The 26,277-nt window shown below is 49.6% G+C and overlaps 2 protein-coding genes across 15 annotated transcripts in view; one reads left to right on the top strand and one right to left on the bottom strand.

Annotated features, from left to right (window-relative positions):
* Positions 1-25,582, top strand: part of DNM1 (dynamin 1) — a 62,148-nt gene extending 36,566 nt beyond the window's left edge. For 2 of the 13 annotated variants that reach the window (XM_021414296.1, XM_021414291.1), the window contains exons 14-22: positions 860-871; positions 2,117-2,230; positions 12,037-12,146; positions 12,801-12,912; positions 14,000-14,011; positions 15,235-15,405; positions 15,575-15,816; positions 16,228-16,446; positions 24,979-25,582. In XM_021414296.1, the coding sequence (XP_021269971.1) occupies positions 860-871; positions 2,117-2,230; positions 12,037-12,146; positions 12,801-12,912; positions 14,000-14,011; positions 15,235-15,405; positions 15,575-15,816; positions 16,228-16,446; positions 24,979-25,039 (1,053 nt within the window). In that variant the 3' untranslated portion in view covers positions 25,040-25,582. The other 11 variants (XR_002443706.1, XM_021414293.1, XM_021414292.1 and 8 more) reach the window with 11 other exon arrangements.
* Positions 5,751-7,608, bottom strand: LOC110407067. Of its 2 annotated transcripts, none has more exons than XR_002443710.1 (2): positions 6,943-7,157; positions 5,751-6,651 (listed from the first exon to the last, which is right to left on the bottom strand). XR_002443710.1 is itself a non-coding variant. In XM_021414301.1 (2 exons), exons 1-2 carry the CDS (start codon positions 7,575-7,577, stop codon positions 6,016-6,018), a joined length of 981 nt encoding a protein of 326 aa, XP_021269976.1. In that variant the 5' UTR covers positions 7,578-7,608; the 3' UTR covers positions 5,751-6,015. The 2 variants fall into 2 exon arrangements, 1 of the variants encoding a protein (XP_021269976.1); XM_021414301.1 differs by lacking the exon at positions 6,943-7,157 and adding an exon at positions 7,233-7,608.

Genomic DNA, 26,277 nt, shown 5'->3' with positions numbered 1-26,277 from the left:
GTAAGGTGAACTCCCTCTTCCAGTCCAATTACTGCGAGCTCTGCTACAGGACAGACTTGTCAATCCTAGTTGTCTTTCCCATCGGTGGCCATTACTTTCTGGAAAAGTATTTCAAGAGAGTTCATGGTCTCTCTTGTGGAAACCTTCAGTGGAAATGCTTCAACCCTCTGCGTGGGAGACAGGGTGGTGTATAGCCATAGCTGCACTGGCTGTGTGTGAGAACGTGCTCATGAGGAGAAAGCACAATGGAGGAGTGGAGTCCACTTATCCTTTCAGGAGCTGTAGGGATTGCATGTGCAACTGAAAAGGAGCTAATGGCACCTTCTCCTAGGTTTGCTGGGGAGATGACAAGGCTATCTAGACTAGAAGTTGCTGTAGAGGTAGTTTCACAGAGAGTGAAAGAAAAGCTTTCATTTAGTCTTTTTTAAAAAAAAAAAACCTTCACTCCTAACATCCATTTGCTTTAGAACACGTTTGATCACCTTTTCCTGCACACAAACATGCAGACTGTCTCAGCGCTGCTGGCAGGGAACATCTGCTTTGTGGGATCTCGGCGCTGCTGTACGGAGCATCACGCTCTGCAGCGTGCCTTGCTGGAGAGCTGACTGTACCAGAGCACAGAGGACGAGCTCTGCACCAACCTGTGAAGTCCTTGGGCTTTCCCTTTTGGCAGGCTTTATTTTGGGATGGGGATTGCTTTTCTTTTTGCCTGGGATATAAGTTTTGGCACCAGGTTCCGATTTATTTTCATTTTTGAGCCTCTCTTCTCCTGCTCCGGCTTTCCTAGTAATAATTTCTCCTCTCTTTGCTCCTCTCCTGCTCTCTGCTCTGCTGCTGTTGCTATGGTTCCCCTTTGCAGGATGAGATCCTGGTGAGTAGAAGGCCGCTCAGTAGGGTGTGCTAATGAACATCAATGTTGCATCTGGGAAGGTGAGAACAGTGTATAGGAAAATTATTTCCTCTGCTGCTGAATGGGGAGAGGAGTGCAGCTGGCACTAGGCACAAGTGATGCAGAAACAAGGTATAAAGGCAGCGTGCTAAGGAGAATCTTGGAGCTGCTGGTACATCTATCTGCAAGTGGGTGGAGATGAAAAGCAGCAATCCAGGGATCTGGGGTTCTGTTTCACTGCCCTCTCCTGTCCGCTGAGAGAATAGGACTGTCTCCAGTTCTAGCAGTGGGAATGAGGTGAAGATCCAATACACTCACATTTACCTTCATAGATACAGGTTGAGGGATTGCACAGCTCTGTGGTAGGCTGCTCACACAGTGCAGCTGGCTGATATGCCGTGCAGTTGCATGCTTTTTTTTTCAATGCTGGGTCACCTTCAACAAGCAACCCATTCACTGAGGCACACACGCATTGCACGCAGATGTATCTGGGTGTTAAGAGTGCAGCAAGACACAAAAGCTAATGCCTTTAAGCTGATGCGTATTTGCATTTGATTATTGGTGTGTAAGGCTCTAAAACAGCAGATGGTGAATTGGAGTTCCACAGAGAGTAATAGCCTGGCTTCTTTGCAGACTAAACTATAGGAACTTGTATTGCTTTGCTGATATGATTACTCAAATACATGAGTATGCTGAAGTCCAGGGTACTAATTCCAGATGCACCATTTTGTTCTCACATACTTAATGTCTCCTTGGTACAAAACTCAGTTATTTCAGAGTTGCTTGCCCATCTCTTTCTCTTGAGCTGTTTCCCCCCACCCCTGAGCTGGGTGAAGCACTCCCCATGTGCAGCGTGCTGAAAGGTGCACTGCTCTCTTGGTTTTTCTCTGGGCATGCTTTTTTCTGGGTGTGTTGCTGTGACCTGATGCTTCTGTAGGTTGTGCCTGCTCACAAGGCACTCTATGCAATTCTTCCTGTGTCTCTTTCCTCTTGACAGAGCGTATAAGGCACAGCCAGGTTCCTTCCTGCATCCTTTTTATTCCTAGCCCCTTTGAGGCAAAGATTTTCACTGGCCAGCTGAGTGGGGGGCTCTTCTGGCAGCAGCAGAGAGCACGGTGTTCCTCATCTTTCCATATGGTTCTGTGTGTAGGGGTACCCTCTGCTCTTTCCTCTGTCACCTAAGGCTTTTAGGACCCTGGCTAACGCTTATTGCTTCCAACCTCGTAGGTCATCCGAAAGGGCTGGCTCACCATCAACAACATTGGGATCATGAAGGGTGGCTCCAAGGAGTACTGGTTTGTCCTGACAGCAGAGAACCTCTCCTGGTACAAGGACGACGAGGTGAGTAGCTGGATCGACTCTGAAACTTGAAAAAGCTGTCGCTTTTCTGAGTATGGCAACATATTCTGAGGGGCTATAGAGCTGAGGGGGCAGCTCAGATGCTGGCTCCTTCTGATTTTGGATAAAATGCATTTGGCCCCTCCAGGATTCATTTGCTGAACTTGTGAAGCAAGACTGTGCCTTATGTTCCTGCACTGAGTGTGCTAATTAATGGATTTGTGTGAAATTCTTTTCACTGTGAACGGCCAGAGTATTGCTGATCAAAACAGAGTGATGTGGGGAACATCACTGATGTGGTCCTATGGATTTTCTTAATCTTGAATATGAAGAGTCTAGCACTGTGGTATGGTGTCTTCCAACTTCAGTAGGAAATAATGAAAGCAGACAGAATTGTCCCAGGTGAAAATATCATTGTCAAGTGTGTTTCTTCCTGTGCAAGACAAAGATAACTGTTGTCTTTTCTGATTATTTTGGATAGAGGAAAAATAGCTGGATGGTTTAGGTAAGGATGTGATGTCAAGGGTGCTCAGTGTGCTGGGGGATGAAAAGTGCCTCGTTTGGTGCAGTTGTGCATTCTGAGTTGACTGGGGCTCCTGATCCCAAAAACTGCTCTGTCCTTTGCTATGCTTTTTGCCACTCAGGTGTTTTGAGGCATGTGATAATGTGCCAGGGAGCTGTAGCCAGGCCTGGGTTCTCATCTAGTTCATATCAGCGGGTTTGTTTCATTCTCAGCAGGTGGAAATGATGACAAATACAGTGATGAATCAGCCTCTAAATATCACCTTCTGCATGGAGACTGCTGTAGCGCTGCTGTGCATGAGCAGGCAGCGATTTCATACCTGAAGAATCAGGCTTTTAAATGTCTTTGCTAAATCCGTGCCTCTCTGCTTTAAGACCCCTGACCTTTGTATTCAGAGTTGCTTGGGGAGGCTTCACTTTCCTCCAGGTTACATATGCTGATTGAGTGGTTATAAACATCAAGTAGTTTAATCAAAGCCAGCTGCTACATCTGCATTGTGGAGATGACCAGAACTCCTTGTTCTTCCCCTGGGGTGTGGGAGGGAGGACTGTAGCATAAACTGTTAATGGATTCCAGTTGCATGGATGGGGGATGGACCTCTCCCCTCCTGGGAGAGTGTGCAGCCTTGGGGGTCAGTAGCAACTGGAGGTCTGCACCGTTTCCCTTCCCCATAGTAAGATGTAGGGCTGCCTAATTAAAGCAATTCCCTGCCAGCCTGGGTCCCTTATAAACACAGGAGAGCTGGTGCTGACGAGGTCTGAGCAGCTCCTGAGAAAGGAGCCTTTGTGCTCTGTGAGTGGGAGCAGAGGGGAAAGGGAAGCGTGCTGTTGATTCCTCCCCAAGTTCAGCTCCTTGATCTCCAGTTGAGAGGGAGACACGGAGCACCTTCCACCTGGCTCCATAGCTGAGTGGAACTGCAAGTTGCTGCATTTGGGGGCAACTTGGAGAGCCTTGAGCATGGGAATTCCCACCCCAAACCTCAGTCCTTGCAGAACTGGCTGCAGTGCAGGGCCCTCTGTGTGCCTGTCCCGGATCTCTCCTTCCCCGCTGATTCAGGATTCACGTCCTGTGCGGTTCCTAAAATATTGTCATGTGCTTTTAAGGCTGTACACAGTGATCTTTCTTCTTCTCTGGGAGGAGGGGGGAGGCTTTGCCCAGCCCTGTGGTCCCGGTTCCCCTGCGCTCTGGTGGCTGGCCGGAGGAAACAAGGAGGGAGCTGGCTCTGTCCTGCTGGTGGCAGAGCTGTGGGAGGCAGACTGGGTAGGCACGGGGTGACATGGTGTGGTGGGGCCAGGGGAAAGGCTCGGCTAGCAGGGAGCTGGGGGGAGCAGGGACGACGCGGCCTCTCCCTGCCCTGTTGTGCAAGCCAGGACCAGAGTCTGAGGAATGGAGACATCTGGACCCCATTAGTGAAATACCAGTCTTTCCGCAAAGCTGGTTTGTTTTTCCTCTGCCTCTGAAGAAAGGAATTGAAACTTAAAATGTCTTAAAGGGCCCAGCGTTGCGTGTTAGCGGGGAGATGGCGGCTGATGCTCTGGAGGGGCCTGAAGGAGTGTGCTGGGGAAAGAGAGGGGAAGGAAAGAGGGGCCAGGCGGGGGTGGAAAGTTGGCTCCCCACGCTGCCATACTGCCGAAGCGTTTGTGTGGTGTGTGTGTGTGCTCCTGAGCTCTCTGTTTTTCTTCCCGTCTCCTCTCAGTGAGGCAGATGCTGGGCCCTATGCAGAGCGGCCCCACGGGCAGCTGGCCTTCCCCAGGCCCAGCGACCCCCTGGGGTACCTGCACCTCCCGAGGGCTGGGGGCTTCAGGCCAGCGTGGGAGGGAGAGGCAGGGAGGATCCCCCCCTGGCTGCTGGCAATATAGAACATCATCTCCCTGCTCAGGGAAGCCGCGGTGTCCCCAGAGCTGGAGCAGTACTGCAACATGCTGCCTGGCTGCCCAGTGAGTGTTGCAGCGGACGTGCTACAAGGACTTGTTTCAAATAGCGCTGCCTGAGTCCCTTGTGAAATCCTCAGTGCCCTCTTCTCTGCACATCTTTCCCTCTGGATGCAAAAGAGGGACTGTGAGCTGGGCCAGAGCGTCTGGTGCTGGGGAGCTGGCAGGCAGGATGCACTGAGCCCCGTGTTGCAGTGGTAAAGCTTGATGCTTGCTGGAGGGACCCCTGCACTCCCTGCTCTGCACAAGTCAGTGTCCACGGGAGTGCACGTGCAGATGGATAGATCTGCTGCTCCTCTGGCAATTTGTGTGAATGTGCAATACAGATGGACCTTCTGTCCTCAGGTAAACCACCTACTGGAAATGGGGGGTGTGCAGTAATAGGTGACTACACAAGGAGAATATTCGCTGTGTGCAAGCATGTGTTGTGTGCATTGCCTGTGCCTTTAGATTCCTGTCTGTGTACAGGAGGGATGGGTGCGGGGTGCGGAGTTCCCAGTGGTTCCAGGTGTGTGTGTGTGGGGATGCTTCATATTCTTTAGGCATTGTGTTGGTTCCTCCTGTGTCGCTTGGGCTCTCTGTGCCTTTCTTTTTGCTTGGAGTACAAGGTGCTCTCCTGTTCTGGGAAGAATGTGACCTTACTGACAGTCATTGGCTGCTTACCCTGCACCTTTCAGTGTCTTGCACCCAATTCTAATTTAAAAATAAATACACTGATCAATATTGAAGTTGTTCCCCTGAAACACACGCATGCAGCCCCTACCTGCCCCACCTCTGCCCCACCAGTCTGTGTCCTTGGGGCCCAGGTTAGCTGGTAGGAATCTTTTCTTTGCTCTGATCCCCACAATCTGGTATCGAGGTGGTGCCTCTGGTCCAGCTGCATCCTGGTGTTTGCACCCATTTTGTTTAACAAGCAGGTCTGCTCGGAGGTTTTTCCTCTGCTTTCACAGCGCTCTCAGGTGCTCTGTGAAACATCTTTACATCATCTGTGGAGCTCTTTCATTCACTTATTTTCTTCGAAAGAAAAGTTTTCTCCTGGATAAAACTCTTTTCTCTTACTCAGCCCTCATTTATACTTTCACTCACTGTTTCTTTTATTTTCCAGACAGACATCAAAGCAAACACAACTTCCAGAGCATTCAAACCTCCAACTTTCAATCCTTTGTTTTCTTTTCTTTTTTTTCTTTTTTAAATGATCAGCATTCTTTAAGATGTGAATTCCCCTCTCTCCAGTCACCTTTCTCTGCTCGATCGTGCCTTCTCAGGTAGCAAAGTGCAGTGCAGTTGTAGCTCCACCAGGCCCTTCTGTTTCTCTCTGCGCTTTATGGCAAAGCTTAGCACGTGAAACAAGCCATCGTGAGCACAGCCATCCCTGGGACAAGTGCATGAAGCTGAAAGAAAGGATGGCTGAGAAGGGGGTGAAGGAGGGGTGGAGACAGAATAAGAAGCATGTGAGCAGGCTGGTAAGCAGGCAGGTAAAAGTGATCGAGCATGGTTTCAAAGGGTGTTGTTATCCTCCCAGGCTGAGGGATGAGTGAACTCTGCATGCAGCTGCCCCCGCAGCCCACCCGCTCCAAGCATGTCCCTCTGCCGTGCAGGTGTTGCCGTCCCCGTGCAGCACTGGCAGTGTGTGGTGTATCCCAGCACAGCCTAACCAATGTGCAGACTACTGTACAATCTCGTAGTCCTGAACAGGTAGTCTGAACACTGGGCAGACGGAGTGGAGCCTCTGTGATCTGCTCTCCGGCTATCAGCAGCTCATTAGTCCTTCCCCTCCCTGCCTTTGGGATGGGGTTTTGGGGCAGAGATGGGGTGAAGGAAGGTCCAAGTCCTGATGGAAGAAACATCCTCCTTTTGGCAGCTGAGAAGAGGTCTTGTTTCCCGTTTGGAGTGAGCCTCCAAGCTCCTTCTTCCAGGGCTGGTGTCCGAAGGCTGGATCCTGGCTTCCACCTGGGGCACGCTGCACCTTTCTATAAAGAAGAGAAAACAAATCAATTACTGCAATTTGAAGAGGAAATGTTCTGAAGTTTTGGCTGTTGCCCAGGTGTGCAGGACTTGTTGTTTCATTCAACCCCTCTTCTCCTTGATAGATCTAGCACAGCAACTGGTGGAGCTGGGTGGGAGGATTCGCAGGCCCCAAGCACCCTCAGCTCCTCCTGCCCAGCTTGTCCTGGAGATCAGCTCTGTGCCTGGAGTGCGGAGTAGAGCTCAACCCAGATCAGCCTTTGCTTCCAAGTCCTCAAAAGGGTCCTTTGACCCACCTTGGCCAGTTGCCTGTGCAGCTCGCCTCCGGCTACTGCAGGAGCAATCCACATCCCGTCTCTTTCTCCCCCCACCATCTCTGGCATTGCAGAGCTTCCCTCCCTCCCTCTTCTGGTTTTTGCTCCCTCCCTTCTTGCTTCCCTTCTGTCCTTCTGCCTCAATTGACGTGGCAGTGGAAAGCTAACTAGACTCGAGGGAGGAGCTTGCTGGCTGCTGGGAAGGCCGGAGGTTGGCAGGAAGTGAGCCGGCTGGAGGGTAGGGTTGCGCGGGGGAAAGGAAGGTTCCCTACCTCGCATGGAAACTTGAGGAATGCCGTTGCTTTCTGCGGCGCTTGGCTCCCATGTAATGATTCCAGATGTTCCCTAGCCCATGCGGTTTGCTCCCTCTCTCCCCGGTGCCGCAGGCATAAAGAGGTCTTTGTTTTCGCCGCGTGTCTCCCTTCCAGGGTCGCCTTTTCTTCTGTGCGCGCTGGTGGACGCTTAAAATTTGTGGCTAAAAATACGAATACCCACAGCTCCCGCTCTGGCCCTAACCATGTAGCCAAGCCTCTCCTTTTCCTGGAGGTGTGCGACGCTTTGCGCATGTGTAGCGCTCTGCCTGATCGAACCAGCTCGGACACCCGGGGATGGTCCATGTCTGCCCAGGGCAGGAGCAGGCCTGGGAAGAAGCGCTCGCCCTTTGCCAAAGCTGATGGCACTGCTGTGACTTAGTGAGGTCACGATGAGGTTCTGGGGCGTTACAGCCCCTCTGGATCTTAAGCTGCTCAGCGTTGGTATGTTTTCTAACACGAGCACTGATGGCTTCCTAGGGGTACAGGCAGACGGTCGTGGCCGGCTCTGCACTAAGCTGTGTGCTTGAATCTGTGCATGAGCTCAGCTGCTGTCTTGCTCTGTACTTCTGAGCAGGTGAGAAACGTGTGTGCAGCTGATTACCATTGGTGCGCTTACTAAGCCAGCAGTAATGATGGTGATTAATCACATGAGTCCAGGCCCAGCATCTGCAGAGCTTTTGAACTAAATCAGCTTAAAATCTTAGGATGCGTTGTTTAAGTTAAACCAGCGTAGCTTTCCTCTGTAAACAAGCCATTACAGCTGCTTTGCAGCTTGGAGTGGTGATCAGTGTCCAGTCATTTATATTTGTAAAAATTATGCTCTGAGGCTCAAAGAGTGATGCGGGTGGGCTGTGCCCTCCAGGAATGATGGAGATGTGTGTAAGGGGTCCCTGGGATTTCCTGGAAGAGCTGCAGCTCAGGAATTCAGCTCTTGTATGCCTTTTCCTTGCAAAAACAAGAGGTGGGTGATGCTTGGTAGCATCTCGCTTGGAGAAGGGGTTCAGTGTGAAACACTCAACTTTCTGTCAGAGAATCCAGCCTGGCTGTCAGAGGTTTCCTCCTAACAGTTGCATGCTGTGCGTGTACCCGTGCAGGAGGTTTGATCTCAGTTATGATGTTTGTGTTTTTCTATTTGAGAATTACTGAGGAGATCCCAAAACGTTACGAATGGCTTCACTGAAATCCCAGCCATCTCTGGGGCAGATGTGTTTACTCCATCTTTTGTTTGCCCAACACGAAGCTTTGCCTTTTATGAGAAGGGAGATTAAGAAGTTCAAGGAAGATGAATTGCTCCTCATTACACATGGCCACAAATCAAAACAACAGCAGTGCTCCTTCCCCCATCCCCACAGACCCTTGTCTCAGTGCAAGAGGGGGTGCTTGTCATAACAGCTACAGGGAAACCTTTAATTAGTTTTTGTGCTCTGAACGCAAACTGAGACCTAATAATTCTGCCAATTATTTTCTTGTACTGCGAGTGCCAATTTCCAACCTTAGGGGAGCCCACACATGCATCTGCCAGCGTTACTTCACATGTATTTAAGAGCAGGAGAACGTAACTTGCTGTTGAGACAGCGCAGCTGAAGGGAGGAAGTGCTTTGAGTCAGGCTGGCTTGCTGCCCACTGAGTTCTGTGGATTTCTTGGAGGTTATAACCTACAGGATAGCAGCAGATACTCAGATGATTGTATAAACCATTTCTGCCTCTGGCTAAAACTGAAGCGGACCGCAGCAGGGAGGTGTGTGAGATCATCAGGTTGCAACTGCAGCGTTCCTCTCCCAGCTCGCTGCTGTGACTTGTGCCCACGACTGGGAATGGCTCGTGTCCCCCGGGCTTCCTCCTGGCAATGCACACTTCTCTCTGTGTTGGTCGATGTGAATTACAGAGCTACGTCTGTGTACAGCTGTATCTGCCCTGTGCTGGGGGTGAGGGGTAACCCTCTGCCGCATACTCTGCCTCTGCAAGTAGTTTGCTGTTATCTCCCTGCAAGTGGTGTGACTTGATTAGGCACAGCAGCACTGGTTAGGGGAAGCTGGCCCCGTGTCCGCAACATTCCGTAGCCAACACAGAGCATCCACCGTCCTTTTCGTGGGGTCAGTCTGAGTGCTTCCGCCGTTCACTACCTCTCCTTGGCCTCGTGGCTCTACAGGTTCATTTGCAGACCACGTGCACTTCTTGCAGAACCTACATTAGGCTGATGAGAGGGAGTTTTATCTTTTTTTTTTTCCTACAGATGAGAGGTGGTCATGTGAGCCTCCTGGGATCAGACTGGGGCTTCCAACACTGTATTTCTCAGACTACCTTTCCCACTTCAATAATGCACTGACTTTTTCTCTTCCCCCTCTCCAATTCTTGAAAGCTAGAGAGAAGCCCTTTTCCCCTCTTGGCCAGGATGCTATTCAGCCGTAGCACATACTGCTGGATTACTAACATATGGGCAGAGGTCTCAGCCAAAGTTTTGAGAGGCTCAGCCCTTGGCAGCTCGTTCCACACTTTCCTGTCTCTACATTCAGGAAATGAAGTCAGAGCGTTGATATAAAACAGGCTGGGCTGAAAACTGAGAAGCTGGAAAGACTTAAGGGGGGGGACTTAGGGGAGGTGTGGGGAGATGGAGAGCAGCAGGGGCTCGTTACTGTGTGCAGCATATGTGGGTTGGGGGGTTGTTGCCTTGCGGCAGCGGCCTCCAATTTGATTGCTTTTTTTCTATCTTGGAGCCAGAGGGCTTCAATTTTCTGCTGGCAGGCAGTTACGTGGGTCTTTCCTCTGGTGTGTGGAAAGATCAGCACGCAGAGATAGTGCTGTCTCGATCACTTGGCAGCGTTTTTACAAGAGTGTAGAAGGGGTGAAAGTAGAAACTCTGGCAGAGAGCATGCATTTCCATATCTGGGACGTGGGATTCCCTTACCATTTGACTTTCATCCCTGAAGAATGACTTCATTGCTGAATTTCCATGGAACGTTGTGGTTCTGACACCACAGAACGATTTTTCTCAGACAACTTTCACATTAGGATTTTACTGCCTCTGAGGCTCTCTGGTCGATGTAGGGATGGGCTGTCCTGCCTAGAGAGTTAGCAGTTGGTGTACCTCACCTCTAGGTCATTAGTTCATCCTGACCCGGCGTAGTAATAACTGAAAGCAGCAGAAAGCTGGAAGCTGTTTGTGGCTCATAGAGCCCAAAGTGGTCTGTGTGGCTGAGACCAGCACCTGGCTGGCACATGTCTCATCACAAAAATGCTTGCCTATCTGTAATCTAGACTGGCAATGTTCAGAATTCCAGGGGAAGTTGCTTTGGGAGAGTTTTCTTGCTTTAAAGCCCAGTATCTTTTTGGAGGAGAACGCAGAGTTTGGCAGCTTCCCAAGTGCTCTCTTCTGTTTTCTAGATGCCACTTCTTCTGAGGATATTCTCGGTGCTTAAATCTAGCAATTAGCTGGTATCGTTTGATCTCTGGGGCTTCACTAAACTGTGTAATGTCTGGTGTCCTTAAACTTGAGCTGATTTAACTGAAACTTTGGAGGACGTTGGGCTGGTCTTTCTCTCCCGTGGGTGATTGAGCTCAGCAGCTCTGTCATCCTTATCTGCTGCTCTGCTCTGCCCTGCCCCTCTCCTCTAGATAGATGTTTGGGATCTCTGCTCGCTGACATCCTTGCTTTTTGCTCTCATTTTCCATGAGAGCAATTACCTTTTCCCAATTAATGAAAGTCTACAGACACAGATACTTGCATGAAAACAGTCACACTTGGATTCTTGCATACACAAGCACGCTCTTTCTGCTTGATCTTGGGACAGTTGTGTTTTGCCTCTTGGAGACCAGTGTGATGGCTCCCTCTCTTGTTATTTTGGTGTATAATATCCAGCTGGAAAAGGTTCAAAATGAGGACCTTAAACCAAATTCACACCTGCTGATTTGTAGAACCAGATTTGAAACTAAGCAGGGATAACGATTTCTGACTTAGCTCTGATCCTTACATTCAGAAGCTAAGATCGAGTTTCTTTCTTAAAAAGATGATACCTGAGACCAGAACTGTTGGGTTGGTTTGTTGGATGCCTTGTTCTGCTTTTAGGTGGAGATACCTCATAGGAACCGTGCTTGGAAGGTCACGGGTGGTGTTAATGGGGTCCCTCCAAGCTGTCTGAGAGTGGTCACTGGAACTTCAGGCTGTGGCTTCTAACAGTCACCAAGCAGCAAAGTGCCCATATTGCTTGAGCTTCCAATTATTTAGTGCATGGAATTTTCGTTGAGTTCAATTATTTGACTTTTTTTCAACCCAGGAAGCCTTCAAGTAGTCTTACACTATCCTGTATTATAGTCATAGAGTCATAGAATGGCCTGGGTTGAAAAGAACCTCAAAGATCGAGTTTCAACCCCCCTGCCTTGGGCAGGGTTGCCAACCACTAGAACAGGCTGCCCAGAGCCACGTCCAGCCTGGCCTTGAACGCCTCCAGGGATGGGGCATCCACATAGACCTGCTCTTGATCTTCTGGTGCATATTGTTGCTTAAATAAAATATTATTGGTTACTGTGAATCCTTCTAGAGTGTAGGATAGTGACAAGATGAAATGAAAATCAGTTTAAAGAGGTGAATTGAAGTTGATAGTGTCTCTGGAGCAGGAAGGCTCAAGTGCTGTGCCCAGCCTGGGTTGGCAGTGCCTCCCAGTGCCCCTGGTGACATGAGGGCTGTGTTGCTGGCAGACTCCTCCATCCTAACTGAGTAGAGCATTTACTGGAGCAGTGAGTGACTTGTTACTGATCTGCTTTTCAGGAGAAAGAGAAGAAGTATATGTTGCCAGTGGATAACCTGAAACTGCGAGATGTTGAGAAGGGGTTCATGTCCAGCAAGCACATCTTTGCTCTCTTCAACACTGAACAGAGGTATGCTCACACCTCAACACACCGAGCTGTTGAAGCTAGAGGCAGGATTTGTATAATCTTAATGAAGAGGGATTAGAGATGAGCGCTTTGAGAGGTGTGCATCCACTTCAGATAGCTGTCCTTTAAGGATAATTGTTGGGAGGGATGGGGGACTCTTAATGAGAAGTCTAACTTCATTCCTTCTGGTCTTACAGCTGTGTATCTCTTTCCTCACTGGTTTATGGTGCAGAGTGAGATTAATCTTCAGCTCTTTGATATGGTTACCTGAGGCTGGCCATGGTTGGAGTACAAATTTATTATCAAACATGACAGTTTGTAGTGTGTGAGTAGGGACATTCATGGCAGAAAGGGGGACCCGGGTTGACTGGAGATGTCCAACAGTGAGCAGAACTGAGAGGGTAATCTTCCAGTCCCTGTTGAAATCCTAGCGTTTAGGATAGGGCTAGAGGCTTGAAGGTGTAAGTGATGGGAACTCAGACTTGCTCATGAAAAATTTTCCTTCTCCCTCTGTGCAGACATGGTGAGGGTGTTAGCAGGGGACTAAGTGTATCTGCCTTAAAATGATGAGCAGATCCCATGGTCATTTGATACATTTGCCAAATATGTGCAGCTGCCTGTTTTGCAATGGTAAGAGTGAAATGTTTGTCTTCTCAGGAATGTTTACAAGGACTACCGACAGCTGGAGCTGGCCTGTGAGACCCAGGAGGAGGTGGATAGCTGGAAGGCTTCTTTCCTTCGTGCAGGCGTCTACCCAGAACGTGTTGGGGTAAGTTACAGCTGTAGTGGGAGCCAGTGTGAGGTTTTTTGCTATGTTCTGGTGCTTCCTTTAAGGAAGCTTGGGGTATAATAACTGGCATCCTCAAAGGGGATGTAGAGTAGGCAAAGGCTGCCTTGACAAACCCTCTTAGCTCCCCTGTTCTGTGGGCAATAAATCCCCAGTGTGAGGGTCTTTGACTACTTGACTGCTAAGTGGTATGTGCCTTCTGGGCCAAGGCACCATTGCTTCTCAGTATCATTCACTGTACAGCGTTGTAAAGAGCTTCCCAGCTTTTCTGTAGTTGTTCTCCCATTCCTTTCCCCTCCCAGTTAGAGATTTTCCCTGTTTCTCTTCCCTTAACCTTGCCCCACAACTCTATTGTCAGCATTCTGCTCTGCTTTATAAGTGTTTTAGAGAACTGTGCTATAAGTTCCTGTTCCAAGTTTTTCCTGTTTCTGTGTGAGAGGAGAGGAAGCTACTATAAATAGTTTTCCCATTTGAAAAGTGATAATTGCTTATCTGTTTGTATCTGCTGCTCCTAATAGACTTCTTGCATTCATCTTTCCTGTTACACTTGAATGTAGGCAGCGTTTCTGCCAAAATGTGTTTCCTGACAAACTGATGTGATATTTTAAAAACCAAAATTAAGGACTGTGGGCCTTAGCAGTGACACGGCTTCAGATTGGCTCTGAACCAGGCTGGGGCTCTTAGACACATTCATAAAGGACATGTGCCACCTATTGGTGTGCAGATGGAGTGGCTTGACAAAGGAGCACTGCTCTCTAGTTTGACTGTCCCAAAACCCAGTGTAGGAGATCAGAAGTAACCACTGTAGGTAAGTGTTAATTGCCCTTTATCACTAGTAACACAATTTCCTTGGCAGAGTGTCCCATTCTGATTTCTAGTTTAGCTAAGCAATTACATCGTTCCTCTTCCAGAGTAACTTCAGTATGTATACATTCTTAGTGGGGTTTTCTGTCTGCTCAGTGCTATTTTAACATCTTCTCCAAATTCTAAGACCGGCTAAAAATCTTTTTTCATTTTTGTCCCTTTTTTGTTTTAATTTTTTTCACATGTGCTCAAACTGGCCCGCCAGGACAAGGACAAAGTAAGTCTGACCCTCCCTGTGCTGCCTCCTGGGGCTCCCACTGTATATAGTTCTTTTTTTTCCTTTTGTCACAGTTTTCCAGGAGGCATTTGTTTCTCCCCTCTTTGTCCCTTCTGTTGGATGCTGCTGTTTGTTTCTGTTCTTGATCTGAGTTTTCCTTTTTTTTTCCTTTTTATTTATTCTTTTTAATGTGATTTCTGGATCTTGTTGGAAATCTATTTTTGTTCTTTTGACACTCATTTTTTTTTTCTGAGTTGTCCTGCTTGACTTCCACTTCCTTTAGCTTACATTTCTCACTACGGCCTTCCATTACTTCGTTGTGTAAGATCTTCCTTGTAAAAGCTCAGATGGACAAAGGAATTTGCTCTCTCTCATATCTTTTGTTCACAAAGCAGAAGTAGATAAGCAATTTCCTGCAATGCTGCAAATCTGTCACTGGGATGGTGTAGAGAAAAGTTTTTCCTTAAAATCAGGTTTTTTTTTTGTAATAAGCATTGAGAGAGGCAGCAAAGGCTTTCATGGTCCATTGCTTTGAAATTGATCTCCAATGGGTGAGCCCTGGCAATTGCCTGCTGACAGACAAGCATGCTCCTGACTTTCCCTTAGAGAAATCCAAACAGTGCATTTCAGGCAGACGGGACAAGGTTCTTCTGCTTCGTGCAGAAGAAAAGATAGTGGCAGCTGTAGTGCAGGATTTTCAGTTAGTGTTCTGGGTGGTTTTCTAGGTTATTCTGCCTGCTTGCAGTCATCTCACCTCTCCGTATCTGTTTCCTCAGTTGTATAATGATAAGGATGCAGTGTGTAGGAGAGCCTGGGAGGCTTAATGTATGGTGAGTGATTCTCAGGTCTGAAATGAAGCTGGGTGTGCAAAGTGGAGCTCAAATGAAGAACCTCTCATGAAGCTGTGAATGCTAGAAGTGAAAAATACAGCTTTGGGTATTCACTGGAGTCGTGGCCTGTGGCATCGGTCAGGAGTTGTTGCCTTTCACCTTTTGTGTAGCTACTTCCTACTGAAAGAGCATCTTTACTGCTAACGTTCCTCAGCTCTGGAGAAAGGTTTGCAAGCTGAGCAGTGCATTGACAATTATGGCTCAAAAAAACAAGTTCAAGTTTCATTGCATGCACTTCCTGCATGTGTCCCCCTTTTCTCTACTGAGCTCTCATGGAAGAACTAATGTTGTGTTACATTTGAAGAACTGTTTTGTTTCTGCCTTTTTCTGCAGGCCAGTGAAGCGGAGGAGAATGGATCGGACAGTTTCATGCACTCCATGGATCCTCAGCTGGAGAGACAAGTGGAAACCATCAGGAATCTGGTGGATTCCTACATGGCAATTGTCAACAAAACCATCAGAGACCTCATGCCGAAGACAATCATGCACCTCATGATTAACAATGTACTTATCACCCTGATCGGTAGAGATGGAGAGCTGTAGAGATGGGGAAAGAAAAGCAGGGAGGGGACAAAAACCTGAAGGCAACTTGAAAGGAGGTTTGGGGTGGGGGTGGAATGGAGTGTTCTAGAAGGTGCTGGCGGCTGATTCCCTCTGTGCTGTTCTTCTGCAGACTAAGGACTTCATTCATTCGGAGCTGCTGGCGAACCTGTACTCCTGTGGTGACCAGAATACGCTGATGGAGGAATCAGCAGAGCAGGCCCAGCGACGCGACGAAATGCTGCGCATGTACCATGCCCTGAAAGAGGCCCTCAACATCATCGGGGACATCAACACCAGCACTATCAGCACCCCAATGCCCCCACCGGTGGACGACTCTTGGCTGCAGGTGCAGAGCGTACCATCTGGACGCAGGTACCAGAGGCTCAGGGGGAGAGCCCCGCAGACCTGCCCGATGCCTCTTAGGGCTAGCTGGGGCCTCCCACTGAGACAGAGGGGCTTCTCTTCCCCTCTTCTGCCTGTGGATGGAGAGTTGTGGGTATTTGTGCGGGGAGGCTTCTGTGCCTTGAAAGCTGTGTAGGGCTGCTGCATCTTTCCACGGAAGATACGGAAGCTGTTAAGCTCTTAGATATGATTCTTAGGTTAGGTGGGGCCTGAAGTAGCTTTGAAGGTAACCTGAAACTTGACACGGCTCTTGAAAGCCAAGAGTTGTGCTTAAAGTGATGTGAAACTAAAGAAGGAGCGCTAAAGACGGCGTACGGTGATAGTGACGCGGAGGAAAGCCGGGCCTGTTGTTGCAGTTGAATGTCTCTGTTTGTTTGTCAGGTCTCCTACGTCCAGCCCCACACCGCAAAGGAGAGCTCCCGCTGTGCCGCCCGCCAGGCCTGGCTCTCGAGGCCCAGCTCCTGGGCCACCTCCTGCTGGTGGGTCAGCGCTGGGTGGTGCCCCCCCTGTGCCCTCCAGGCCAGGTGCCTCTCCTGATCCCTTTGGGCCCCCACCTCAGGTTCCTTCTCGACCTAATCGTGCTCCTCCTGGTGTTCCCAGGTAAGTCCTGAAGTGCGGATCCAGGCAGGTGGGGTGTGCCCAGAATTTGGGTAGCAGTTCTGACAGTACCTATTCTGTCTGGACTGTAGAACTCAGTTGGAATGCTTGGTTTGGGTTCAGTCTTTGGCTGTTTGAACTTGATCTGTAGGCAGGAGCATCGTTGTACACTCAGATATCATACAGATGATGCAATGCTAAGGAAGCTCTTGAGAATGGAGGGGCAGCCTCTTCTCTGAATTAGACTCCATGCGCGGGTTGGGGGAAGAGGACCTGGTACCCGAGAGCTTTATTAAAACAATCATAATTCTTCTGCTTGCAAGTAGTAGGTGGCCACCAGAAAATGTCAGGACTAGAGTAACAGCATACCTTTCAAGGCAGTTCTCCTCTATAGAATTCCCAAAAGTCTGCATTTGCCCTTCGCCTGGCAGATGTTTTCAAGACAAAGTTAAAGGGACCTTCATCTAGGATATTTAGATGCTGTTTTGTTAGGTGAATATTGCGATGGCGCTGGCAGGGAAGCATTTTTTTTGTAGACGTTTTTGTTGCTTCTGCAGTCAACTTGAATGCTTTCCCGCCTGAAGGGCTCAGGTGACACAGCTTTGCTTTCCCATTAGGAAATGTAATTCCTTTCCCGTTCAGTCACCTCATACACCCTTTCACGCAGTAATGAGGGGATATCCCCTATGTGGCTATGCACTCGGTCCTGAAGAGGACTAGGGAAACAACTCAGAACCAGGAATGTGTGTGTTTGGTACTCGATCTCCCTGGGAGGAAGAGAAGGCAATTGCAGCATAAAGAATGAATATAACCAGAACCCCCACCCAGTGACACACCTATGGGAACGCTTCCCTTTGGCCAGGTAGGAGCCCCAGCTCTTACCTGACACTGCTTATTTGGAGGGGAGGTGTCCTCTGCCAGGCTGTACCCAGCCCAGAAGCGGATGAATCCAAATCTGTTCCTGACTTGGGTGTGTGCAAATAGTTTTACTTTCTTGGTGCCTCTGCCCCAGTTTTCCGCACGTGCCTTGATGTAGTTCCCTCCGTAAGCTGCCCACTCGTGCCCCAGTACTGCCCCGGGGACTGCAGTCCTGCTGGTGGCACCTGTGGATGTCAGCGTGCTTTTGCTGTGTATTTTTGGCTCTTGCTTCTTGTGACCCTGCTTCTCCATATACTTCTGTTTTGTGGATTTGTTTTTGGTATACTTCTGACGTTTTGTTCCGTCTCCATCTTTCTTCTTTCACACAGTCTCATTTCTTCACTCATGAAAAATATTCTATATACCCGATCACCATAGGATCCCCCAAATGGCTGGAAGGAATTGGCCTTCTTTTTTTTAAATCTGTCATAGCTTACTTCAGTGGCTTTTCTGCCTTTTGTGTGAAATAGAAGGGTTTAGGGGAACATGGGGAACTGCACAGGAGCGGCAGAAGAAAGTGTTTTATGCTTAGCAATCCCTTGGTGTAGAAGGAGGGCTGGATTGCATGCTACAGACTGCCCTGATCTGGAGTTGAGAAAGTTAGTTCCTGAAGTTGTGAAGTGAGGAAGTTCTCATGCTCATTCTCTGATCCCCCTCTCTGATTCTTCCAGTCGTTCATAGACTCCTCCGGATCCTGATACCAGCTTGTCATTTGAGTTCACTGATGAATGGAGAATTTCCAATGACAAGGGACTCTTTCTCTTCTTCTCCTGTATATAGAATAAGACTGTTCCCTGCTAGCACTTGGACTCGGGTCCTTCTGCCATGGGTGAACGAATGCCATCTCCACTGTTGCTTTTTTAATACCCATCTTTTTCCTTGCTAACTGGGGTCCACTACTACTTGTGTGTATGTGTGAAAAGAAAGCTCACGTAGGTGGCATGAGTGGGCTGTGCTCTGTGATCCGGTGTCATAGCGAGCTGGAGGTGCGTGGTGGTGGCTGGGTGTGTGCTATGTGCATGTGATACCTTTGTAGAAGTTCAGCTGTGTGCTTGTGCCTCAGTTTGTGCAAGCATCTGTTGTGGATGATGGACTTAAAGACAAATGTTGCTGTATTATTCTTGTGCACATATTTGAATAGACACGTGCTTTCACATACAAACACCACAAGGTCCATTTTCCTTCATGGGAGGGTTCTCCTGCATGTAATTAAGTACATTTAAGGCTGGCTTTCCACCCTGCCTCTGTACGTAGCATTTACTCAGTCTGCTGCAGAAGTCCATGTTACCAAACACATACCCTTGGGAGCTGGAAGCTGCAGATAATGCCAGGTCCTGTCTCTGTGCAGTGAAGGGCTGCATTTGGACTGGATGCCCATTAGGGCTGTTCAGGAGGATTTTGTCTGGAAAAGGAAACTATAAAGGCACCCTTCCAGGTACTTAGTCTCTTCAGTTTAAAACAGTTTGACAAGACCTATAGGTGAAAAAGTTTAGGCAAGTTGAAAGGAGAAATAAGGAAGTTTAAATGAGAATAACTCTACTGGAAAAACGTGTTGAAAGCAGTAATGGGTTCTCTGCTTTTTGGTATGCTTAAGGAAAAGTGATGCAAGTAATCAGCATCACTGTAAGCATAACTTGTGTTTTTAGACTTGAGTTATTCAGGAGGTCAAAGTAATGATCTCACGATTAGTGACCTTTAAATGTCCTTGTGTTCTGGGCAGTACTCAGTGCTCAGCCACAATACCTCCCTCTCTCCTGAGCTGTCTGCTCAACTCTGACACTTAATATGTGGTCAGAAGATAAAAACCCTCAGTGGGAGACAAGTCACCCCACCTGTGTCCAGGCACCTGGTGCTGAGAGTTGGCTGAGCAGGTGTGAGTGTGCTCGGGGTCTCAGTCTGGATGTGCCAGTAGACCTGTGTATGCAGCTGGGTGGGAGGCTGAGCAGCAGCTGGTGGTGTGTGGATAGATAAAAGGGCTCTGCACGCACCCCTGTGCACGGCAGGGTTTTGTGTGTGTGTGTGTGTGAAGATGAGGCTGTGAGTGGATGTGAAGTCCTGCATGGCTGAGTGCAGGCCTGCCCAGCAGTGCACACGTGTGGTGTTCTGGGAGGGGGGGCATGCGAACGTGGCTCTGTGCAAGCGCATGTCTGTCTGTCCCACCTTCCTGACAGTCTGTTTGGCCTCTGCCTTGAACTGTCTGAACTGCCATGTTGATTTCATGTTGTCTTTCAGAATCACTATCAGTGACCCCTGAGGACTGGCAGCCACGGTACGTTTTGCACTCTCCCTGCAATGCATGAGTCATTGTGTCCCCATCCTCCATCACTTTGCTCTGCAGCTTACCTCTGCTGCCTTGTTCTCGTGTTAGTAAGAGTCCCTTGTCCAATGAATCACCTCGGCCAGGATCTCATAAAGGGAGGAGTCTAGAACAGAAAAGCTGGCTGATCAGAGATGGAGCGGCCGCTTGAGCTGCGGGAGCTGGGGAAGCCCCAGTACCTGACTTGTGGTTACTGGAGGATCCTTTCTCTGCCCCCAGGTAGAGGAGTGGGGATGGGGGAATGAGCTCTGGCAACACGGTCTAAACAGTGTGCCTTTCATTTGGCTTATATCCACGCTGAGTGGGAGACGAACTGAATGAATTCTGTTTTGATCCTGTTGGTCAGCTCTGCTAGGATTGAGATGCAGACCTGGGGAGCTGTCGGTTCAGACTCCTCTGCTTATATTCTGATGTCTCGCTGGAGAAATGCTCCTTTCCTCACTGTGCTTGTGGAAGACAGGAGGTGTTTGGGTCATTAACCTCAGGGCTTCCCTGTCTGGGTACAGGATAACTCCAACACTGAATGTTCCCCGTTATCCTTCTGTCCAGTGATCATAATTAGAAGCAGACTCCCTTTGCTCGTTCTCCACTTGGCCCTCTACCTCTTGTTACTCTTCTGCCTCTGTTCAATCTGCCTTCCCTCCTGTGCCCTTCAAGAGGAAGGATTTTGTGATCTGTATTCTCCCTGAAACACTCTGCCTGGGTTCCTGCCTGCTTCCCTTTCCTGTCTCTCCCTGCATTTTGCAGTGTTGTTCTTGCTCAGTAACATAGCAGGCTCTTGGGCCAGGCTGATGTCTGTTGTGCTGCCCTACATTCAAGGGCCAGTTCTTCCTTGTCCCCTCAGTGGTGTGATGGTGGGGTCTGAAGAGGGAGATCTAGCAAATTCTCTCAAATTATTTCCCTGCAAACCGCTAGCCCTTACTAGCAAAGAGGCAGAGGGGGCAGAACAGGGCAGGCGTGGGTGTTTGGGGCTCCTTCCACCTCTCCCTGTCACTAGAAGTGAAAGGTCTGACTCTGAGAGGAGTGGAGCAGCAGCAGCTCCTGCAGCTTCCCTTGGTGCTGACTGGAGGAGCACGTGCTGAAGTCCTGCCTTAATAGGAATAGCACAAGTTCTGGTCCCTGTGTCAGGTGAGGAGAGCTCCCAGGCAGCCTCGTTCTGCAGTAGATGGTGACAGTTACTGCTGCATGTAACCAGCTGGAGCAGAGAGGTGCTGCCTCGCATCGCTCCGATGCAGTGATTGCTCAGTGGTTGATGTGTTCTTTGAGGACGTCATCTGTCAGCCCTCCCCTCTGATGACGTACTGCAGAGGTGTTGGAGCAATCAGCAGCTTCCTCCGATGCTCTGCCTCCTGCAGGCATCCCAGCAGCTCCAGAAACGTGCATCTTGGTAAATGCCAAGGGGCTTTCTGGTGTCTGCACCCCGCTCTGGGACTCGCTGCTCTGGGGCGTTCCGTTCTTAATCCGGCACAAAGAGCACCAAGGAAATAAAAACAGCACCCCAACCCTTCTGATAGCAGTGCTTGGCAGCCCAAGTGAATAACGGTAGTGTTTTACCATCTCAAGTAGGTTATCATCAGCAGAACTCCTAATTAACATGCTGGCTCCTGTAGATGATGAGGGATTTGACGAGTGAGTGGCGCTGGGGCTCCTGCTGGGCCCTGTCTTCCCTTGTACTGGGGGCTGCTATGAGCTTCCCACTGAGCAAAGCTTTGTTCCTTGTTCTGACAGAAGCAATTGGTTTTTCAGTGGCTTGAGAGGGCTTGACTAGCAACGTAGAGACAGACTGAAAGAGCATTGCAGGGTAAATGGAGATTGAAAGAGAACTTCTCCATTTTTTTTTGTCCTGGGAAATAGTTCTCAGCCTTTCTAACTGTACAAGGCAGATAGAATCATAGAACAGCTAGGGCTGGAAGGGGCCCTAATGGTCACCTAATTCCATCCCTCCTCCAAAGATCTCAAAGTTCTCCAGAAAACCAGAGCAGGGACAAAAAGCTGTGACTTCAACAAGTGATGGCCCTCCCCCTGAAACCCTATGAGTGCAGAGAGGAGGAGGAGTATCTGTGAAAAGCAGTACTGGGGTAGACACAGCTTGCTGTGATGTAATGCTGACGCTCCTTTCAGCCCCATTTGTTATGGTAGGGTCGGGTGGCTTCCCTTGCCAGAACACTTTGTGTGTCCCATGGCTTCAAGGATCCTTTTCTAGTAAGCCCACGGAGGTCAGGCCAACCTGACCCAACTCCTGATGTGCAAAACGCCCTTCAAGCATTTCACAAAACGCCTTCTGAGATGCAAGGCAGCGCAGCAGCACCTCGCTGAAGCTTGAGCCCACCTCTGTGAAGTGTCAAATCCAGCAGTCTGGTACTGCTCCCCTGAGAACGGGAGCCAGCAGGTGCTGTAGATGTGGCCATACCAACCGTGAGCACCTGTAGAGATGATGCACCAATCCCGTGTGCCACGAAGCCCATGGTCACAGGTTCCCTAGCTGTAACTCGCTGCAAGTTTTGCTTCTAGGAGATGAGTATTTCAGCACCCACCCGAGGAGCCCATAACTTCTAGATTCACTCAATCCTATCGTTATTTGCTTTACATGAGAAGTAACTCAAGTGCCACGCTGATGATGGGGTCTTGCAGTCCCCACTGATGTTCTCAATCAAGGAAATAACATTTCCAAATGTTTTACTGTCTGAAGGTTTTTTTTTTTTTTAAGGCATCATTACCCAAGGCAAGGAATGAGAGGTTTTAATTGTTTTGAGATCTGGGCTGAGTCAATGTAGAGCAATAGAGTGCTGAGGTTTAACGAGCAGGGCCATAGCATTGCTCTGATTCATTCTCCGAGGTGAGGGGGCGTGCCCCAGTTCATAGGACAGTGGCTCTTCTGGTCCCAGCATGATTATAGGTTTGCTGTCAGTGCAGAACGCAGCGCTGCTCCAGCAGCACAGCAGTGCAGATCTCCTCCTCTGCCTCTCTCCCGCCCTCCCCCCAAGTTCCTCTTGTATTGGGAGCACCATCATTTCCAGCACTCAATTTCTCTGTAGTCTAAATTAAAGCTTGTCAGCGTGCAAGTGTTTGGGCATTAATTTAGTGACACCTGGTTCTGTTTGATCAATGCAGATGCTTCCTCTTTATTTACCCTCATCCTGTTTGGTTTGCTCTCTGCATTCCAGGCAGCTTGGATTGTAAAACCACTCTGGGCTGGTACGGAACAATTTAATTATCATTATGTTACACGGTCACGACGCTGACACTGCAGGGAGCACTGAAGTGGAGGGCGAGAGCAGAGGTGTTGCCTTGTACTTTGTGCTGCTCCCCTCTGTCCCCCCAGTCCCTTCCAGGAAGGAAATCCTTGAACATGAGCTTGTCCTCTCTGTGATTTAATTGCTGCCCCTAGACCTAACTAAAGCACCAGCGAATAGCTGAAGCAATAGCCATGGCTGAAGTCCTTAATTCAGTCAGCAGAAGTTGCATTTGCTGAGCCCAAGAAGGAAGGCAGCTGAGCGCCCTGTATTGCAGTGGGGGACTCAGGCTCATGTTGCCCCAAGGGCAGGGGATGATGCTCCTCCCAGCCAGCCCCCCCGGCAGCGTCGCAGGGCCCATCCATGCTGTGTGATGTCATGTGCTTGGTACAGGAGCTCTCTGTTGGCCATGCTTCTCAACTCTCATTCCGGAGGCAGCACCCCCGCTGGCACTGAGTCTGCATTTGATGAACAAATAAATACAGCAAAGCTGCTTGCCCAGCAGGTTGCCTGATGGTGATCTGTGCTGTGCAGAATGCCCAGGGCGAGGCCCCATGCAAACTCACGTCTCCTGATGGAGCTGTGCTCTTCTGGTACTTTGTGCCTCGGTTTTTTTTTCTCTTGCTGGCTCTGGCGAGGTGGAGAAGCATGCGTGATTGTGACTGCGATTGCTGTGCTAACCACGGTGTGTGTTCTCTTGTTTTTTTTTTTTGTTGTTTGTTTGTTTTCTGCTTTTTCACAGCAGAAGGGGCCCTGCCTCACCTACTCGACCTACCATAATCCGACCGGCTGAACCGTCCCTCTTAGATTTATAACTCGAGGCTGCAGACAGCTGGCGACGAGCGCCGTGCTGGCGGCTTCCCCATCCCACCTCCCTCCACAGCCACAGTCACTCCTCATCCATCCCACACCCGCCTCCCCCCGCCCCTTCCCGGTGTGTCGTGCAGCTCTAGCCTAGTGATCGAGCTCTTCGTCTCCACTCGTGCGTCCCGTATTGCTTTGTGAGTAGCGTAGCCTTCATGCAGTGGCACGGATCCCAGAAACACAGGCTCCTTGGAGAGATCAGCCGCAGGGACGTCCCTAAGCCCGCGCGTTGGCTGTCCGTCCTGTTCTCATCCGCCTGTCTGGCCTGGATCAGTGTCCTGCCTGCATCACCTAGCTGTAGCACCGCCTAGGACCGAGCTGTAGTTACTTCCTTGTAGTTCAGAAGATACAAGCGTGACTTAGAAGCAAAAAACGCTGTCGAAAAACGTGTGACGCTCTTAGGAACAGGTGAAATGTCCTGTGTGTTAGTTGGACTTCCAAGGTGCACAACTTCATGTTGGGAACAGTGCAATCTACCTTATAGCAAAGCGAGGCAGGGAGGTGGAGGAGGGGGAACTCGATGGGGAGCGCGCGGCCCTCAGCTTGCAGGGAGCACACGGCCATGGTGCTCAGCTCCCGTAGAAGCCGGGGGGGGATGCTGCTCCTGCCGGGCTGTGCCCCATCGCGTTGGGCTCAGCCCCGACCCGGTGGGCTGGCAGCTGCTGCTCCCCCTCGCAGTGGGACAACCCAATGTTTTCAGGGAGTTTGCTGCGTAATGTTTTGTTGAAGCTATTTCTGCTTGGAACAAGCCCATCTTTCCGTGTTTTTTTTTTTGGGTACTGTGGTGACTTCTTCCGTAGCCTTTTCTTGCATGCGGATGGTACGTGTTTGGGGAACTTGTAACTGTTGCTTAAAAACAACTCGTCTCCCTGAGGCTTGATTTCTACTCTTCATGTTACGTGTATTAAAAATACTACAAAAAAAAAAAAAAAGAGACTTCAGAATTAAAAATATACCACCCTGTGCATCTCGGCTGTCGTGTCTCCTCCAGCAGCGAGCCACCCGTGCTGCAGCTTCCAGCTGCGGCCCATTCCCACCCAGGTTATCTTTCCCCAGTGTGCTTGTCTTCACTTTCTGTCATGGCTCCTCTATTGTTCTGACGCCGGTTCCTTTCTATATTTTAACCACTGTTTTACTGCTTCTCCCCCTCTCCCTTCCCTTCCCCTTCTCCTGTTTTGTTTTTCTTTGTCTCTTGACTTCCAGCCGGCCGGGTAAGGCCAGCCCCTCCCGCCCGGAGAGCCCCAAGCCACCATTTGACATGTAGTGCTGCTCCCTCCGAGACTCTTTGCCTGCTCTTAGCTGTTCTGTCCCGGAGCGTTCTGACTCAGCTCTCACGCGTGGCTTGTTCCGTTTGTATTTGTGATACACACCTCTCAGCTGTGACTGTAGTAAAGCTGTTTTTTTTTTTTTGATTCCCAGCTGCTTCAAGGAGTTTAAATGGTAGTAACGAGAAACGTATCTTTACTGTTATAAATATCTATAAATATATATATATATAAAGATGGAAAATCTATATATGTCCAGGTGTTTAAAGCCGTTTGTGCTTCCATGTGGATTTTAGGAAACGCTTCAGTAGGGAAAGAATATCTATCTACGTATATATGCATACACACCCCCCGAGAAGTGAACCAAATCCCGGTGCTGTGTTTCTGAGCCCGGTGTGCGATTCTCTGCCGTGTGCAGTGGGGTTCCCGTGTTACCCCCGCGCTGTGGGTGAACGTCTCGGTGCTGGTGGTAGCTGTGCCGCGCTCTGTGATCTCCTGTCACTCTCGTTTATTGGCTGAAATAAACTGTCGTTTCTGTATGACGAAGGACTCTACGACTAGAATAAAACCGTCTTCTCTTTCTCTTGCTCTTCCTCTGGGTGATTTCCAAGCTGTTTGATTGTAACCGAATCTTTTCATCCTTATAGAGCTTAGAATGCTCTGCATGTGTAATGGGAATCGTGGCACAGAGCAGCAGCAGCCGGGCGCTGTGGGACAGCTCGGAGGGTGCGGAGGTGATCGCCCTTCTCTGCCACCAAGGAAGGAGCAGGGAGCTGCCTCGGTGCCGGCACACAGGAGGTGGGAGCCGTGCACACCACGTGCTTGGTTCTTGGAGCGGTGTTTTTGCATCGGCCTCTTGGTGGGATGCAGCCAGGGGGCAAAGAGCTCTGTTCTCTGGCAGGCAGCGTGCTTGGGGCCTGTCTGAGAATGCAGCCCACGGCCAGCGCTGCTGCCATGGTACGGGTGGGACCATTTTAGTGAGCTCCATGTCCCCCCGGAGCTGTTAGGTAGAGAGGCTGCCGGGGTGGGTTGGGGGACCAGCCCTGATCTCCAGCGCTCCCTCCCTCTGTTGCTGCAGCTGTTTCTGTCCTTGCCTTACCCTGCCCTATTCCCTCTCTCTCTATCCCTGGTGTGACACGCAGGCTTGTTAAAGAACACAATATTTCATTTCAGTAAACAGCGGTGTCTTAACGCTGCACAACCAGCAGCGCGTTATCTGCTGGCTGCCAGCAGCTCA

This window comes from Numida meleagris, chromosome 16 (genome assembly GCF_002078875.1).
Source record: "Numida meleagris isolate 19003 breed g44 Domestic line chromosome 16, NumMel1.0, whole genome shotgun sequence".
Taxonomy (NCBI): Eukaryota; Metazoa; Chordata; class Aves; order Galliformes; family Numididae; genus Numida; species Numida meleagris.
This window is presented reverse-complemented; position numbering and strand designations above follow the sequence as displayed.